This window comes from Aphelocoma coerulescens, chromosome 8, assembly GCF_041296385.1.
Source record: "Aphelocoma coerulescens isolate FSJ_1873_10779 chromosome 8, UR_Acoe_1.0, whole genome shotgun sequence".
NCBI classification, from domain to species: domain Eukaryota; kingdom Metazoa; phylum Chordata; class Aves; order Passeriformes; family Corvidae; genus Aphelocoma; species Aphelocoma coerulescens.
In genome coordinates, this window is record NC_091022.1 from 32,293,838 (window position 1) to 32,312,224 (window position 18,387).

Genomic DNA, 18,387 nt, shown 5'->3' on the forward strand with positions numbered 1-18,387 from the left:
ACGCTGACAGCACATGAGGGGGTGTTGGGATCTGGAGTTCACAGGGTACAAGTCTTGCTTTTGCAAAAACGGCCAGATTTGGGTTCGGCTGGGCAGCCGGGGTGGGGCTGGCACGGAGGAGCAGCCCCTGCGGGACAGGGCTCTGCCCCATCCTGTGCCCTGAACACCCAGCTGCCCTCATGGGACGAGCTGGGGACAGCAGGGACACGGCTCCTGGGCCCAGCCGAGGAGCTGCTCCCCCCAGCACAGCCTCCAGCTGCAGCCCAGCCCAGCTCCTTGGAGCTCTGCACCCAGCAGGAACCGCCTCGCAGGGATGAGGGACCAGCACCAGTGTCAGCTTTCGGGGTTAAAGCACCCCTCAGTGCACGCTGTAAACTCAGTGTAAAGATATTCCTTAAACCAGCAACCTCTGGCAAGTGTTTATTTCCACCCCTGCTCGGGGTGCACTGGTTTCCCTGGGTAGGAGGCAGTTTCCAGTGGGTTCACACAGCACAAGGAAAAGAGCTGAAGGAGGAAAACGCTTCAGCCCTGGAGCCCCTTTTTAAAGTTTCCCCATTTGACCCTTAAGGATAATTTAATATCATCACACCCGAGCAACTGGAAGGTAAGGAGAATATTAACACCAAACTCAGGGGGCTCTAGCATAAAGCAGTATATGGACACATCTGGCAATGACTTCTTATGCATTTCACCACAGGAATTTGTCACAACCACTTCAGACCACAGAGTAAATCGGATTCGTGGATTAGGTCATTAAATAGATAATGACTGAATCATGCACTAAAGTACCCTTTGGATGGAAGGCAAATCAGCATAACTTCCTACAGCTACAAGGAGTAATGATCACATTCCCATTAGAACAGTAGCAGTGGATACCCAGGGATATTTCTCAGTTATAGACACCTTTAAACCCCCTGCACTAAGAGTGACACCAGAGCTAAAATACATTTTATTACTTATTCTCTTTTTCCTTTATTCCCTTTTACTGCCAAGACGTGCCCAGCACCTCTCCAAGCTCTCGGTCGTCACTGACGAGGTGGCTCCAGCAGCGCTTCCATGAGCGGGGCAGAACCTCAGGGTTCTTCCTAATTTTGGGCAGAGCTGCAGGAGTCACCACCCCAGCGATGGGCACCACGGAGCGTCACTGGGGCAGAGCCTCTGGATTTACCCAGGACCCAGAGTCACCACCCCAGTGACCGCCCCAAGGAATGTCACCAGTGAGGAGCCTCTGGATTTACTGGGATCCCTCACTCCAGCTGAGCACACCCAGGGCCCTCGGCGGGCCGCTCCCTCGGACACCACGGCAGGAATTTCATCCCTGGGAATTCTGGTGGTCACCACTGCACGTGCAAATCGTTTGACAGAGCGAAACACACAACTAAAGGCATTAATTGCAGAGAAATGCCAAACATACCCTGTCTAACCTTCTAGCTTCTATATGTCTAAGTAGCTGTTGTCTCCAGTCAGCGGGCATTTTAGCACAGCTCTCATTTCCCTTCCCAGGGGGAGGCCTCGGCTTTATATCACTGCTATCGGAAGGCTTGTCGCCATAGTTACCCAAGTTATAGTCTGACGGAATCTTTTCCAGCAGAGCTGCCATGGTGGGCCTCGCTGAGACCGGCCGCGTTTGGGCCGTGCCGTAGCTCTCTGTGCTGTAGCTTCGTGCGGACAAGGGCCTCCTTTGCGTGAGGTTTTTAACTGGGAAGCTCCCAGTCTGGGCTTTCACTTCCTGGTAGGAAGGGTGCTCGTCTTCGTAGCGCCCGTTGCGCTTGAGGAACTGGGCCTCGGGCACGGCCATGCTGCCCTGGCGCTCCGGGGCGCCGCGGAACGGGGCCCGGCCGTACCTGTCCGCCGGGGGCAGCTCCTGGGGCTCGCCCACCCTGCGGAACACGGACATCTCCGCCGAGCTGACCAGCGAATCCGCCCTGCGCAGGAAGCCGGGCCGCGCGGCCGGGCCGGGGAACGGGGCCGGCGCCGGCTCCTCGCTGACCGAGGGCTGCGAGAAGGAGAACATGGGCTCCACGGGCGCGTAGCCGCGGTAGCCCCGCGGGCTCACCAGCTCCTGAGGCAGGCTCTTGGCCGGCTGGGGCAGGTACTCGGCGTTGAGCTGGAAGGGCGGCAGGAGCCGCTTGTCGGCCGGGAGCTCCACGGCGCCCTGCGGGTTGAAGCTTTGGTCGAACTGATAAACCTTCTTGGTGACCGACGCCTTGTGCTGCGGCTGCACCTTGACGCTGCCGTAGGTCAGCAGCTCGTCGTCCAGCATGGGCACGGACTGGCTGCGGGACATGCTCAGCACGCCGTGCTCCGGGCCCAGCAGCTTGTCCACCCTCTCGTGGGGGCCCACGGTATCGTTCCCGGATGCATAGTTTTCCAGGGGGATGTTGTACACCTTGTACGCACCGATGTCGATCTCGTCGATGCTCTGCGACTTCTTAAACTTGTTCGTTTTTAAATCCCTCATCATCGGGGAGAGCCGCTCCGTGCTCTTGCTGATGGAGATGACGTTTTTGGAAGGGTCTGGGCGACAGTGCATATGGGAAAAGACGTTCGTGAGGCTTCTGTTAGTGTTGGAGTCGTGATATTCCCATGGAATTCCTGGAGTGAAAGTGCCCGTCATTTCGGGAGACTCCTTGATGTGATCTTTCCGCTCAGGCAAAGGGCTGGTGTTGGGGGTGCTTTCCAGTTTGGAAGGAAAAGCTGTCCTGTCTTCAAAAGGACTGGGGGTTCTGGTCCAATTTTGCCAAGGATTGGGAGGAGGCACTTCAGAGTCGTGTGTGTTTCTGAGCGCGGGCTGCTCCAGCTCCAGGGGGATCCCCACGATCCTGTCCTGCCGGATCAGCGGCCGGCGCCCGTGCGCGGAGGAGCTCCTGGATTTGGTGCTCAGCAGGGGGTTGGTGCTGGGGTTCTCTGCTGCGCTCTCCTCGGCCACAAATCCCGTGTTGTCGTAGTGGGAGCCGTCGTTCCAGCTGTCGGCGAAGGCGTCGCTCAGCGGGCGCCGCTCCGGGCGCGCCGGAACGTTCCCGGCCGGAGCCGCTTCCCGCTGGCTCAGCAATGGCTTGGTCTCCAGGGGCTGTGGGAACGACTGGGCCAGCCTGCAAAGACAAGAGAAGGGAACAAGATAAAATGTCCTCTATCCCAGCACGTCAGCACTCATCATCCTCGGAAAGCAAGTCAGCCTCCTCCCATCTACGCTCTGGCTTCGGGATCGCACTGGGAGACTTCAGGGATTCTTATCACGGAACATTCCCAGTTGGAAGGGCCCCACAAGGATCACTGAGTCCAGGAATCAAACCTGCCCCCTTGGTGTTTTCAGCACCAACTGAGCTACTCTCAAGCTGCTGGAAACTCCGTGGATGTCGTGCCACTGGCACGGGAACGGTGGCAGCAGGTTTTTGCCCTGGAGCACAGACTCTGTCAGGACACACACGGAGAAGCTAAGAAGTCACTCAAAGGCCTGGCTGGCTCCATGCTGTGTTCCCAGAAATCCTGCTGAACAGATTTTCCTGCTGTAAAAATAATGGATGAGTGCGACAGAAGGTTTCCCCCACTTTTTAACCAGAGACACCAGAGGCAGTTTGTGCCTGTTCCCATCCAGCTCTTTAATGGGGCAGGGCTGTGGATGGAACAGTGTGAGGGGATTTATGGCAGGCACAGACAGGACAGGCTGGTCCTGGAATGTTTCCAGTGCAGGTTATGGCTTCCCAAGAACCTTTCTGGAGGTCCAGGGCAGAGGGAGCTGGGACAGCAGTAGTGGGACACCAACTGCACCAGCTGCAGCTCCATCTCCAGGAGCTTTAATGCCTGGAGATGGCACAGAGCTGAACCACCAGCTGTGGGATTACTGCTGCTTATGGAATATGGAGGGCGGCCAGCTCTGCACAGCCAACATGGCATAAAAACATGGATTTTTTAAGCCAAACGCCCTAACAGGGTCACTCTGAGGGGCCAGACAGGACAGAGTGCAAGCAGAAGCTGTGTCAGGAAAGATGTCACACCTGTTCCCCCACAAAGAGTTATTCACTGCTTCTTTAGCCGTGGTCTGCAGGGAGCCCATTTTTACGTGCGCGTTGGAAGACCCTGAGGAAGCCTGGGAAGGGGAATAGTCTGAGTAAGTGCCTGAGGAAACGCTGTTATTCAGACAATGGATCTTATCTGCTTCAGACTCATCTGTCGACTCTGAAACAAAACACAGCAAACGCTTTCAGGGGCTGGAACTCGGCAGTGAAACTCCAGAAAAAACACATTTTAAGTTAAAACTACGGATTACATCGATATGTGCACAAATATCCACGGGCTACGGTTTACAAGCAGAGGTGGAACATCCCCATCACACCATTTCAGCTCAAAGGCTGTACATCCATCAGTACCTTTCTTGTCTTTACCCAGCAGGACGAGTTTGGGGGGGTACAGCGGCGTCTCAGGCATGGAAGGACGGAGCTCCCCTATCCTCATCTCGCTGCCAGGATGTCCAAAGGCATCCTGAGGGACACAACAGTGCAGAGTGAACACAGGGAACAGAAACACTTCAAACTGCAGCACACAAACAGCTCAGAGCCTTCTCCTCACGGCCATTAAAACGCCCCAAACGCACCACACTGCGGTGCCAGTTTGTCAGCAGAAAGTTCTAATTAATCCTACACAAATCCTCCTCCAAACGAGGGAGATGTGCTCGTTCTGGAAATGTGGGCAAACCAGATGGAACTTGCAAGATACATCAAGGCCGTGTAAAGATTTTTGATGAAGTCAAGGCCACCGAAACGCTGCCAGTAGAAGGAAATAAACACAAACGGAGAGTAAACAACTGGTGTTTCAGGAGGGAGGACTCCTCGCTCAGTTATTTCTGGCGAGTCCTTCCAGAGATTCAGCTGTCCCTGGAGCCTTGCTTAATTAAAATGACTCTGTCTCTAAGGAGTTTGTGGCTGAATTAAAATGATTTGGATTTAATAAACTTCTGCCAGAGAGTTCAGCACATCTGACCTTCACACAGGCCCTGCAACAGGACGTGTGCTGAAAATAACCCCGGGTAAAGTCGGGGAGGAAAGTGGGACTCTTTCTTAGAAAGAGATATTTTAAATCAGGACATTTAGGCTCCTGGGGTGGCTAGGAGGGAATGAGGACACCAACAGGAGGTGGCCCCTCTGATCCCTGCAGAAAGCTCAGAGATGAGGAGGATGAGCGTCCTGGGGAGCCAGGGATGGGTGACACCGGAGGATCTCTGTGCCCTGACAGGTTGGAAAGGGTCTCCAGCGAGTTTGGAGAGGGAAGGCAATGGGGAGAGATGGAATAATTAGAGATGCAATTTCAACTGGAGTACCCAAACCAAATCCATGTTGTAAAAATGTAAAATGCTGCAATGTTTTTAAAATGTTCTTGTTTTTACTCACAAGGAGGAAACTTTCAGAGGTTTGCTCACCAATCACTACTTTTTGTAGTGACAGAGGTTTGTAGAAGCATTTGCCATGTGATTTATCCCTGGAGAATTTAATGCTGTTTACACCAGAGCTATTTCAATCCCTCTGTATTTGATATTCTGCTGGAGGCAGGACCTTCCCAGAAGAGGCGTCCTCAGCTGAATCAACCCCCTCAGGGCTCATATTTAAGGCAGCACAGTTCCATGGTGATTCCCACATGGAGTCATCCAGTCAAGCCTTCCCTTCCCCATGCAGAGGATTTCCCTGGTGCTCCACAGGTGCCCAGTGACTCCCCCACAGCCAAACCCCAGTGCAGCACAGCCCTTCCCAGTGCAGTGGGGCAAACTGGTGGAACCCCATTGCTGGGGCAGTCAGAGTGCAGAGCAGTGCAGAGGGTGAAGTTCTCAGCCCAGGTCTGGCTGTACCTCTGAGCTTTGGGCTTTGTCCTCCCTGCCCGGGGCTTCCAGAGGTGATTTCGGGGTGTTCTCAGGGTCAGGCAGGGGGCTCTTGGGGGATTCTTTGGTTTCTTTCTCTTGAACCTGGAATCCCAATATTGTGCCATGAATCTTCCAGGAGTTTTAAGCTTAAACTGCCCCCCCCTTGCTGTAAGAGAGGAAGACCCAGCAGCTCCGTTTTTGACAAGATGGTGAACACAGGGCTCTCTTTCAGGTGCATGAAGTTCCCTATTTTATACTATTTTCCTTTTCCTTTTATCCCCCAGCCCAGGTATTCCAACAAAAACCAACGCACTTTTGAAAGAACCACTCTGGCATTTGTGAATCTGCCGTGAATATGTGAAATACGCAGTAAAAAACCCCAAATCATACTCCATTTAATTCCACTCTCTTTAAGAGGACCTTTTTCTTACAAAGCCAAGAACAAAAAGGTCACTAATAGAAAGAAAATTGCAAGGAGGAAGGGAAGAGAGGAATGCAATTGTGTTGAGTCAGGATTTATTCCTCAGGATTAACTGGAGAAGGATATGGGAAGAGGGCAGAGAACTGTAGTGAGGAGAAAACACCTGGTACAAACCACTGAAACAAATGGGAAGAGAAATATCCCCAGATATTCAGGCTGAGAACACAAGAACATTAAGTTATAATCTGGAGGGACAGGATTTTTGGAATGACCAGATTCCTGGAATCTGCTTGGAGCAGCCCAGGGCTCTGGGAAGGGATGAAGCAGAGGAAATGTGGGATATTCTCAATCCAAACACATCCAGAACACGAACTATAAAGATGTGACTTGCTGGTTTTGATTGATATTCCTCACTGTTTCTCATGGAAAGGCAGCACAAGTCCCCAGATAATCCCAGACTCCTCTTTGGCCAAAACTCACATCTTTCAAAAAGAATCAGAATGATGAAGAGGTTTGTTTTAATTGAGGATTAATCAAGACATTGTTTGCTTGCTGTGAAGGAAGGTGAAGGATGGTACAGAGGATTTGAAATCATTCCGTTCCTCATTCCAGATTGCTCCCTTTCATTATTTAGAAACAGTTTCTGAAGAGACACGTGCAAATTAATTGCAGGGAAAGCCAGAAGAGATCAGAAAGCAGCTGATCTGAGGATGAGAAGTGAGCAGTGCACCTGAAATTCAATTACCTGGGATCAGAAACTGCCTTCAGCCTTTAGCTACATCATAACACACCTGCAGTTTCAGAGCGTGCTTTAACTCGAGGCTTGAGTTTGTCTGCTAATTATCTGCAAAGCAAACGGAGCTTAATTATGTTTTATTTACTGGGTTACAACTGAAATCAGGCCAATATTGTTCACAAAACCATTCACACTTTGCCTACACTTCACATGTGTTTTATCCTCATGCAGGAAGCCAAGGAAAGGGAAATGTATCTGCACCAGCCTGAGTAGAGCCAAACCCCCTCCCAGTGTCTGGGAAGGACAAGAGCATCCCTTTTCTTTTCCTTGGCTGGTGGAGCAGTTGTGGTACCAGTCCTGACTCCGTCCCAGGGAAATGAAAACCTGAAAAAGTTCCCCCATCTCCACCTGTACAGCACAGAAGGTGAAATCTCACCTTGGCTGGCACGTGGGAACAGGGGGGGCTCACGGCTCCTGCTCTGGGAGGGAGCTGCAATCCCACTATTTCATGGCACTTCACCCTGCTCTGGCTGCAGCACTTCAGCTCCTCCTGCAGAGAGGTTTGTGTGACGTTCCTGTGTCTCCACACAAAGCCAGGGATGTCTCCACAGCAGCATTCCAGACTCGCTGGTGCTCATGGTGTCGCTGCCATTTCCTCCTTCCTTCCACTCCCTGAGGGAGCATTCCCTGGCTCTGCCAGCTCCCAGGACACTGCTGGGGCTCGGCTCACTGGCGTGTTCCTATTTCATTGAAAAACTCAACATCATTTTAACAAACATGCACAAACCACTGACTTTTGGAGGCCACATCCCCAGCCACAGCCACGGGAGCAACACCTAAAACCTCTGCCAGGCCACACGGATCAAATTCCAGATGGAAGCACACAGGAGATAATTAAAACCCACAGAAAGCTGTTGAGAATATTCAAGTTCAAATGATAGATAATACAAAAGAAGTTCTGTGTGTTCAGCAACAAGAGCAGGATGTCAAGACTCGTGGCCCCAGTCACCAGCTGGTTCAAGGACCAGATTTACACAGTGAGAATTTAATGAGTCAAGAGGAATAATGGTGGGATTGAAGATTTCAGATTTAGATGAAAACATGAGTGATTTAACTGAACTATGTCAGCTGAAATTAAATATTTAGCTTCAATATTTTAGTCCTAATCGAAATCGTGCCTAGAGTTGAAGTGTTCTGAAGCCAGCTTGAAGAGACAACTTTGGGGCGTTATTTTTTTAAGGAATGAAAATGTTTAACTGCAAATAAAACACAGCACTGAGAGAGCAGCTAGAGCTGAATGTGTAATATTTGTGCCAAAGACATGGAAAACCGAGGGAGAACAATTCCTGCACACAGGACTGGCCACAGACGGGGGCATTTCGAGGACAACGAGTTTGTCACAATGTTCAGACAAACAGAGGAGTGAAAAAGAAGGAGAAACTTTTTCCTCATTTATTTCTTTTCAGCATTAAAGCTTTGCAAAGATTTTCAGGAATGCTGGCATTCCTGCAGACCTCTCCAGGCTTTTAAACTCCCATGGGAAGGGGTTTCCCTTGTTTCTGGACGGTGCCTGCTCACAGGTTTGATGGGGCAGATGAGACCAAGCTCCAGCAGGACTGCAGGGTTTAGGAATTTACCTTTTGGTGATTAATCCTGGGGTGGAATTCGTCCCTGTGCTTGGCAAACACTCCAGGAAGAGCTGGATCCTGCAGCTCCCTGGGAGTCACCATCCAGGGCTGCTCCCTGCAGGGGAAGGAGCTCTCCAGATGCCTTCATTAACTCTGGGCAGGGTTAATTGGACTCCTGCTCCGAACAGGAATCCCAGGAGCAGAGCACAGCAAGGCCAGACAGAACCGAGTGGTCTTCAACAGATGAAATGGGGTGGGATGGGATGGAAATGGTGCCTGGGCCCATCCTCCTGTCACATGCCAGTCCCACTCCATGAAATTCAACAGGGTGCTGGGATAAATCCACAGCAGAATTCCCATCAAGGCAGATTTCAACCCAAAACTTCAGCAGCACTGGGGAAATCAGCAGCTCAATCTAAAACTGGATGAAACTCAGCAGCTCACTCTAAAACTGGATGAAACTCAGCAACTCAATCTAAAACTGGATGAAACTCAGCAACTCACTCTAAAACTGGATGAAACTCAGCAGCTCAATCTAAAACTTTACGGGGGAAACAAGAATCTCTCAGGTCTGAGGTTCCCAGCGGATCAGAACATCATTTAGTGGTTCAAAACCCTTACAAAAAAGTCTGGAATTCTGGAGAGGAACAAGGATCCTTTACAGTACCTCCACTGAGATCTCCTTGGGGGTCAGGGGCCACTTGTGCTCGTACTTGTCCTTGCCAGTGGGGTCAGTGTTGGCAGCTGGGGCCGAGTTCTCGGGCCGCACTCCCAGGCTGGGTTTGCTCACCAGGTTTTGCACAGATTTGACCATATTCTTTAAATCCTCGGGGTATGGAGTGGGGTAACGCTTGAGATTTATCTCCACCTGAACAGTCATAAAAGGATGAATTAAAATCAGGACTTAAAGCAGAAATACAGAATGAAAACAGTGCAAAGTGAAGCCTGGTCACAGTACTGGGGCTGAGGCACCTTCCTCACTGTTTGGTTGATCTGTTTGGGGAGTTTGAGGAGTTCAGGACTGAAATTTGCTCGTTGACTCTTTGTCAGCCTAGAGTGGAATCCCAGTGACATAAAATAAGGGATGGGAGTGGTTCCCTACAAGCCCATCTCTCACCCTGGGAGGGTGCTGTTAACTGTGCACTTTTGCTGGCACATCCCATCACACTTTCCCGAACAATCCTGCTGGCAATGCAGAATTAATTTAGCCACGCTCCGTGTACTCAATTAATCTGAATTATGGATGGCAGCTGAGAGCAGGATCCTATCCTCTGGGAGCCGTTTGCTCCTGGAGATGGATAATGTTCACACACACCCGGGTGTCTCTGACTCTTCTCTGGCACAGGAAACCAGACCCGAAGCACTCCAGAGAGTCCCCAAGGCCTGACTGAGCTTTAACTGACTGACAGACCCACAGATTTCCTCGAGAAGCCCACATCTGAAGTTCCCAAGTTTCCCAGAGGGTGTCAGGATAACGAGGCTGGGAAACGAAGGGATCTGGAATCATTTACCACACAGCAGCTTTACCTCACGGTGCAGGTGAGCTGACAAAGGAGCTGATTTTAACAGCTCCCTGCCAGAGCTGCTGGATTTGAATTCCCAGCGAGGAGCAAAAATGCAATTTTGGATTCAGCTGAAAATGGTCTGTCCATAGGAGTATTTCAGAGGCAAAAGCATGATTGATTTGGTAAATAAAACTGCATCAAGTGCTGGCATCCAGATCTGAACCAGGAGAGAATAAACGTCACAGAGCAGAACAGAGAATGTTCAAATCTCTGAGTGGGATGTCACTTCTCATAAAGAATTCCACCAGAAAAAGATAAATTAAGTCTGGAAAGCAGCACCCAGGCTCTGCTTCAATTATGGGTGAATGAAACCGTGTTTTGGGGTTGCCTAATGAGGCACTTGGTGTCTCCCAGAACTCAGGCCATGGTTTAAGGGCAAGGGCTGAGGCAGGCAGGGCTGAGAGCCAAGGCACAGAGCAAATCCTCGGGAACTCCAGCCAGGGAGAAGGAACTGCAGGGCTGGGATGAGACAGACAATGCCAGGCAGGGATTTCAGCAGGAGTTCCGCATCCCTGGGAGTGTTAATATTGAACAGCCAAACTCCTGGCAGCTGCACTGGGATGCAGATCTTCCCCTCACTGATCCACACTTACCATCCCAGAGGAGATCTGTATTCCCTGTCAATCCCATTCCAGTGCTGCAGCAAAAGCAGCCTGACCCCGAAGAGAGAATTTTTAAAGTTCAAAATCCTTGATGGAAAAAAGTTATTGAACAATCCCAGTGACCAAATCTGTTTTAACATCTGTCTGGCTGAAAGTTCAGTTTGATGGGAGGTAAAAAGTGCAGACTGCTTCTGCTGGTATAAAATGCTGCAGTGTAGGTGGTTACTGCCCGCTGAGAATTTCAATTTATTTCAATTTAGCCCTTAAAGGTCTGGCAAAGCTGCTAAAAATGTTCATGCTGAGGCCTTCAGCCATGTCACCCCCAGGTAAAATTCTGGCAGCAAGTGCTGGAACAACAGAAAACTTTCCCAGGTGCTGTTTTCCATGCATGACCCATAAGCCTGCAATTCATCCAGGGTAAAATTCCACCTTAATCTATTTATTGTGAGGTGAAGGCTGCTTTTGGCTTCATTTTCTGTTTCACTGTAGCAGCAGAGCCCATTAGCTCTGCGTAAAGGAGCTGGAGAAAAATTCCCAACTGGGAAAAATATTGGAAAGAAAAATCAAGAATTTCCACCAAGTTTTCAGTGGAATGTTAAATTGCTATTGACAAGAGAACTGTTAGTTTTAGAAGTAAAATCTGATTTAAATCTCCTCAGATGATTTTATCTCTGACCTTACATTTTACCTTGGCTGTTCCACCCCAGTTAGAAATTTGCAGGGTTGAAGTGTGGGATAATTCCTTTACATTATTCAAGGAATAGACATTTCGTGCCAGGTAAAGGCTGACAGGTTTGCAAACACCCTTCTGACAATGCAGCTGACTGAGGGATTGATGGAGAACTCTGGAATGACATTAACTGCACAAAACTGGGGGAGGAAATTCATGTTTGCACTTCATTTTTTACAAGTGATGCCCTTTCCACTGCACATTCCATGAGGATGCAAAGTCCTCGTTGACTTCTGCTTTATGGGATCCCCTATGGAATTCAAATACTCCTAAAAAAGCAGTGGTTGGACAGTAATTCTGTCTCCCAACAGGGAGTTAATTCCCTTTGGGACACAGCAGGAATGTGACATTAAAAGACAAACCCAGTTCAATTCAAGACCTGCATATTGAACCCTGTCCATAATATGTGAATCCCAGAATAAATCCAGCAGAACTTACCTTAACTTTCCCTGGATTTTCCTCCTCTTCCTTCTTGTCTTCGAATTCAAAGGCCACAGTCATTCGCTGCTGCCTCTGCTCCTCCCACAGAGTGGGGTTGAAACTGTCACTGTCTGACTGGAAATCTGCAGGGAATTGGAAAGGGAGATGGGAATGATCCCAACAGACTTCTCCTGGTTGGTCACTTGGGCGATGGTTTGAAAATGCGAGGGGGACAATGGGAACTGAGAAACCACTCCAGAGTTATGAAGAAATCTGGGATGAGAGCGGTGGGAAGCACCACCAGGGTTTGGGGCAGCCCTGGAGCAGAAGGGGAGTGTGAAAATTGGGATTTAATGGAGCTGTGGGAGGAGCAAAGGCTCAATCCAGCAAGGTTTGGGAGCCCTGAGCCCCCAGAGCACGGGGCTGGACATTCCCAGCTCCCGACAATTCCCGGTGTGTGCACCCCCAGAGCCAGGTTCAGACTGCTCCTGCAGAGCCTCTCTGGAGAGAAAAGGGGTTCAGAAAATGTCAGTCCGAAAATGTAAGGCAGAAAATGCCAGTCTGAGAAGGTCAATCAGACAAAGCCAATCTGACAGCCCGGGAATGACAGGATTCCTCCGTGGGGGCCAAACCAGGGATGTCCTGTGGGCCTGGCCCATCCATGGAGCCACGGCCGAACCTTTCTCTCCCTCCCTCTGGAATTCCTCCCCCTCTCCAAACACGGAGCTGCTGGAATTTTACCCTCATCGCTGCGGGGCTGCTGGGGGAACATGTAGTTGGTGAGCACTCGCTGCTTGGTCTCGGGATGCGCCTCCGTCTGCAGCGGGATCAGAGCCTTGGACTGCAGGGAATGGGAAAACACATCCATAAACTCGGGGAACTGGACAGGATCCGGCTTCCCGTGCCCAGGGAATGCGAGGCTGGCTGCAGCTCTGCAGGAAAACCAACTCCCCATGGGCTGCAAGGAGCGTGGGGCCTCCTCTGCCTCTCCTCACTCCTGCAACTCCTGTCATTCCCAGCAAAGGGAACATCAGGAATCCTGCCTCGCTGCTCCAAGGGAGCAGGATCAGGGAACAAACCTGTCCCTGCACAGTTAAACACCTCTTGGGGTGTATTTTAAGCCAGGCTTAGCAAAGAGTTAATTATTGATGGGGAGTAAATTCCTGGTGGTTGTCAGTTCACCCGGGAGCAAGACACTGCGGAGCTTCCACGGAGCATTCCCTGCGAGCTCCTGCTGTGTTTGACTTCAGCTGGGGATGTTTTATCACTGCTTTGCTCTAAGCTTGGTCCAGGAGTCACTGTCACAGTCCAGAGAATGGAAACAGTCCCTGCTCTGCCACAGGAAAGTCAAAATGCTGGAAAATGTTGTATATTTAAAGGGCTGGGGGTGTTCTGTGCCTGGGCTGCACAGCCAGGCAATGTGAATTTTTTAATGGAAATGAGAGGGAAAAAAAACCCCCAAGAATCCTCATTTAACACATTAAAATTTAATTCTAATTTTCTATTACACACCCCCCCCCCCCTTTCAGCTTTCACATTTTTGGCTCCTCTCTAAAACTTAATGTACATTTCAGACTTATTTTAGGGCTCAGCTGCTGCTGGAACCGTTGCATTTCTCAGGGTTCCTGTTGCATAATTTGGTTTAAAATAGAATCCCAAAGAATATCTGCTGTAAACCAAAGCCTGGAACAAAGCAAGGCCCCCTCAGGTTGCAAAGGCTCAGAAATGAGTTTTCTCCCAGAGTCCTTGTGCATCTTTGACTTGTTTGAACCTTCCCTGACTGCCATGGAGACCAAAATATGCAGGGACGGGAGAATGGAAGGGAACAGGGAAGAGGAAGGCAAAGATAAGGCAGCAGATGGAGCAAAGGGTTGGAACAGGGTAATAACGAATTTGGGAACAAACATCTTGAGTTTCTACTTCCAAAATACTCCCGTGCTACTTTTGCCCTTTATTTACTACTTTGGTAAGGAGGCAGAAGCTGATCCTGGTAAAATAAATCCTGCAAAGGTGATTTTTCCCTGTTGAAAAATGATACCCAGCAGGATTTATGGCTGGATATGGAAATCCACAGCTGGGCTGGGAGCAAACCCTTCCAAAACTCCTCTGAATCCTGTATTGAGTGACAGGGTTCATGGACAGCCCTTGCTACAGCCCCTACCTAAGGAAAATGGGAATATGGAAAGACATTACCTGGTTGTCAGAAAGCCACAAGGCTGCCAGTTCCTTGAGTTTGGTAAAAGTGAAGGGCAAATTCTTCAGTCTGTAAAGGAGAATATTGGGACAAGGTGAATCCCTCATTTCCAAAACCATTTATTTGAAGATTGGTGTGCAGCATGTTCATCTTGACCACACTGGAGTGGCTAACATTTCACTGCTTTTTTAAAATCAGTTTTACTAAAATGCAATATATTATTATTATTATTATTATTATCATTATTATACTACAATATTTGATTAATATTCCACATTAAGAGTTCTCCTTGGAAAGTAGAACTGCTGACATCATATCCTTTGCTACCAAGGAGAGACTGATATTTTCCTTTGGCTATAATGGAATAAAATTGAATTTATGAGACAGAGAAAAGAAAAAATCTTGGTCCTGGGGATGTTTAGAGGAACCTCAGTGTTGCTCACAGAGCTCCCCTTTGTGGGACACTGGAAGTTTGGGACAGAAACACTCCGAGATGATGGAAAATTCATTTTTGTCAGAATGTCAGACCAAAGATTAAAATAATATAAATATTCATGGTGAACCTAAATGGCAAAATTAAATGGAGCAGGGAAAAAATTAGCATTTTAATGAGACATTTAAACACCATTTCCTAAAAGGGATCTGAGAGTGGGAATGGGGATGGATGGTGAGATATTTGTGGAATCTTCATTGATGTTTTTCCTGTAACTCCTTCCGAACAGGGTGTTTTTACAGAGTCGTGGAATCCAGGACGGTTTGGGTTGGGAGAGACCTTAAATCCCATCCCATTCCACTGTTCCATGGGCAGGGACACCTCCCACTATCCCAAGGCAACCTGTGTTGTCCCAAAACGCCTTGTTCTTCCCAGGGCTGGGATTCTCCTGCATCAACAGCTCGCCCTGAGGGCCTTGCTCTGCTGGAAGGGGATGTGGGGCTGTTCCAGGGAACTGGAAACAGGGCTGGGACTGGGAATGGGACAGGGAGCAGCACATCCCCAGAAACTGCACCCCCACCACGGGTAAGTGCCAAACTTTAAAGCTTAATCATCAAAATATTTCCTTTGCTGTAAACCCTGACTGATTTTCCAGGAAAACCACAATCCACAGGAGGAGTGTGGAGAAGCAAAACTGCCCCGGTTGTTTTTCCAGTGTTGGATTTCCACATGGAAAATGTTTCCTTGAGAGAAACAAACAAACAAACAAACAAAAAAAAAAAAAAAAAAAAAGGAGACATTTCCCCTGAAGCTCCTCAGGTGAATAAACCCAAACTCAACCCAAAACAGCCCAGTTTTGGGATGACATTCCAAGGACTTCACAGCCATGGAGAAGTTACTGCCAGTGGCTGGAATGAGGGGTTTAGAGAAATTCCTGCCATTTTTAATCCCAGATCCCGTCTTTCACATCATTTGTGATGTTCTTAAGGGCTAAACACTTCCAGAGTAAGATATTACTGTGTAAAAATAAGAATATTACCCATGGAACTACAGAAAAGCCAGGAAAATGGCACTGATACTGTTTGTGATATCTGAAGAATACCAAATGTGGGAATTTGAGGGGTCTTTGTGGTCTTTGGTTTTACTGGGAGCCTCCTGACACACAGAATTGAAACTTTTTTTTCTTGATAATAATAGTTTTTCTCACATTTCTGTAAAATAACCCACTGGGATTTTCACAGGTACCAAATTCTGGGGTTGTCGTGCCCTAAGATTCAGGCTCAGGGTGTGGGAAGAGTTTCCCCTGACGATTAACTGGAGTACAAAGAGCTTCCCAAACACCTGGGGAATATCCCTGGATCCATCAATCCACACTTTGGTGACATTCAGAGAGAATTTTCAAACAAAGACCCAAGCAGGACAAATCCAGTGCTGGAAGTGAACGACCCCAAGGGGAGTCACCAGACAAAGCCCCGAGAGTTGTCCTTGCTGCCAGTTCTCCAAGGGGAAATCCACACAAAGGGGGGGTGTGAGGGTTTGGAAGATCAGGATCCGTGGGAAGCAGCCCCACACCACGCTCCAAACCACGGCAGGGATCCAGGAGCAGCTCCCTGCCTGGGAAGGGGCCGTGGGGTGCGGTGAAATCCCAATTCCTGAGCAGGAGAAGGGAGGGACGCAGGGAGCAGAATGGGTGGGGATGGGTGGGGAGGTCTGAGGAGCTTTTTGGGCTTCTGTGGGAGGGACAAGTTGTGACCCTGGATGCACAGACGGGAAGGGGACTCTATCAGCCCTTTTAGGAACAGAAAGAGGGATTCTCCCAGCCCTTTTAGGAACAGAAAGAGGGGATTCTCTCTCAGCCCCTTTAGGAACAGGAAAGGGGTTTCTCTCTCAGCCCTTTTAGGAACAGAAAGAGGGATTCTCTCAGCCCTTTTAGGAACAGGAAAGGGGTTTCTCTCAGCCCCTTTAGGAATAGAAAGAGGGATTCTCTCAGCCCTTTTAGGAACAGGAAAGGGGATCCTCTCAGCCCTTTTAGGAATAGCAAGAGGGATTCTCTCAGCCCTTTTAGGAACAGAAAAAGGGGTTTCTCTCAGCCCTTTAAGAACAAAAAGAGGGGGTTCTCTTGGCTCTTTTAGGAAGAGGAAGAGGGGTTCTCTCTCAGCCCTTTCAGGAACAGAAAGAGGGGGTTCTCTCTAAGCCCTTTAAGAACAGGAAGGGGGAATTCACTCAGTCCTTTAAGAACAATCTGGAACTAAAAGAAAGGTCACTTACCAGTAACCGAGGCTCTGAGGGAGGTGTAGCCCAAATGAACTTTCTAACAATTCTACCTCTCAATCACAGGGCTCAGACCTGGAAGGACTCTGAGGAGAGAGGAGAAGCAGATGGGAGACAAGGTGTTTGTGGCTACCCATGGACAGGGACACCGGTTACTGGTAAGGAATTCGGGATTTCCAGACTCCCATGAGCGCCTGAGGCCACCCCTGGGAGAAATTTGGGATGAGCTGGAGCTCCCAGAGCTTCCACAGAGCTGCACCTGCACAAACACCTCAGCACAGCCACCTCGTGGCACTCCAGAGCCAGCGGGGGCAGGATGGATCCCATGGGAGCCAGAGCTCCCGGACTGACCGGGCTGGGCAGCTCCAGCCCCAGGGAGACCCCGCCTCATCCACGGTCCAGGATCCAGGATCCAACCTCTGCTGGCTCTGCTGGGCAGAGTCAAGAGAATCCTGCATTCCCTCTGGAAAGGTTTGGAGCTGGGAAGATAAAGGGAGAGAGGACTCCCAGGTGTGGAGATGAGAAGGTTGGATACAGTTTTAGGGGCATGGCACAGGGAAGGAAAGCTGGAGTTGCCCTGGGTTGAGTGGAATTCCAACATGGATGTTTGAAGGAAGTCCTGAAATTCGAAGGGCTTCTGGCCAGGTAAGATCAGCAAGTCCCAACATCCAGGGATGAGGAGAAGACATGGAACAGAGTGAAGGTCTGGAGTGGCTGAGCCCAGAGATCCAAAATGCACCAGAGAGGGGCTCAAACACGGATTGCCCTGAGCAAAATGTGTCCCTTCTCCCAAGGGCTGGGAGGGGCACCCAGGGAAAGAGCTCCTGGGATCTCCCTCCTCTGCCAGATCCAGGGAAGAGCAGAGGGCCAAAGCTGCTGTGGGAACATGGGAATGTTCCAGCAGGAAGTGGAGCCCCGGCTCTCTTTGGCTCTTCTTTGGCATGAACTCATCCAAAGGAACAGCAGGAATTGCCTGAATGGTGGTGAAGAAACCGGGACCACAGAAAAGTAAAAAAATCACTGAAAATCCAACATAAGAGGGTGTCTGAACTTAATCCAGACTCTTTGGAGTAGAATGTGGGGACTTTTTAGTCTCATTAAGGTGGGAAGTTCCATGGCAAAAGAATTATCCCAACATCTCAGCAGGGCAACGTTCGAACTCAGCCAGAGCTGAGGGCAATGAGAGAGGAACAGCTTGGAAAGGTTCACTTCCCAAACCACTCCAGAAGAGTACAGGAGACGATTCCACCAGGTTTAGAGACAATTCCACCGGGTTTAAGGGTTGAAGGTCTGGGATCTGGGTCACCAGACACCACTGAGGGGGAGTGGGAAGGGCACAGCTGCCATGTACAGTGCTTTTAATTGGTGTTTTGAATCATGAAACTAGTACTAAATTTATGGCACCACATCCCACCCCAAGGAACAGCACATCCCACCCCACATCACTGGGATGCTGGTCCCACAATCCCATCCCCCCCCAGTGGAAATCCCAATCCTCTCATAGCTGGGGAGAAGGGAGGAGGGGCAGGGAGCTGGAAT

At 49.7% G+C, this 18,387-nt stretch overlaps 1 protein-coding gene across 3 annotated transcripts in view; it reads right to left on the bottom strand.

Moving 5' to 3' along the window:
* LRRC7 (leucine rich repeat containing 7) overlaps window positions 1–18,387 on the bottom strand; it is a 165,337-nt gene that overhangs the window by 8,364 nt on the left and 138,586 nt on the right. For 2 of the 3 annotated variants that reach the window (XM_069023692.1, XM_069023690.1), the window contains 7 exons: window positions 14,144–14,213; window positions 12,692–12,791; window positions 11,969–12,093; window positions 9,301–9,501; window positions 4,368–4,479; window positions 3,996–4,176; window positions 1,415–3,092 (listed from right to left, as the gene is read on the bottom strand). In XM_069023692.1, the coding sequence (XP_068879793.1) occupies window positions 1,415–3,092; window positions 3,996–4,176; window positions 4,368–4,479; window positions 9,301–9,501; window positions 11,969–12,093; window positions 12,692–12,791; window positions 14,144–14,213 (2,467 nt within the window). Of the gene's footprint in view, window positions 1–1,414; window positions 3,093–3,995; window positions 4,177–4,367; window positions 4,480–5,836; window positions 5,951–9,300; window positions 9,502–11,968; window positions 12,094–12,691; window positions 12,792–14,143; window positions 14,214–18,387 lie in introns of all 3 variants that reach the window. The other variant, XM_069023689.1, reaches the window with a different exon arrangement.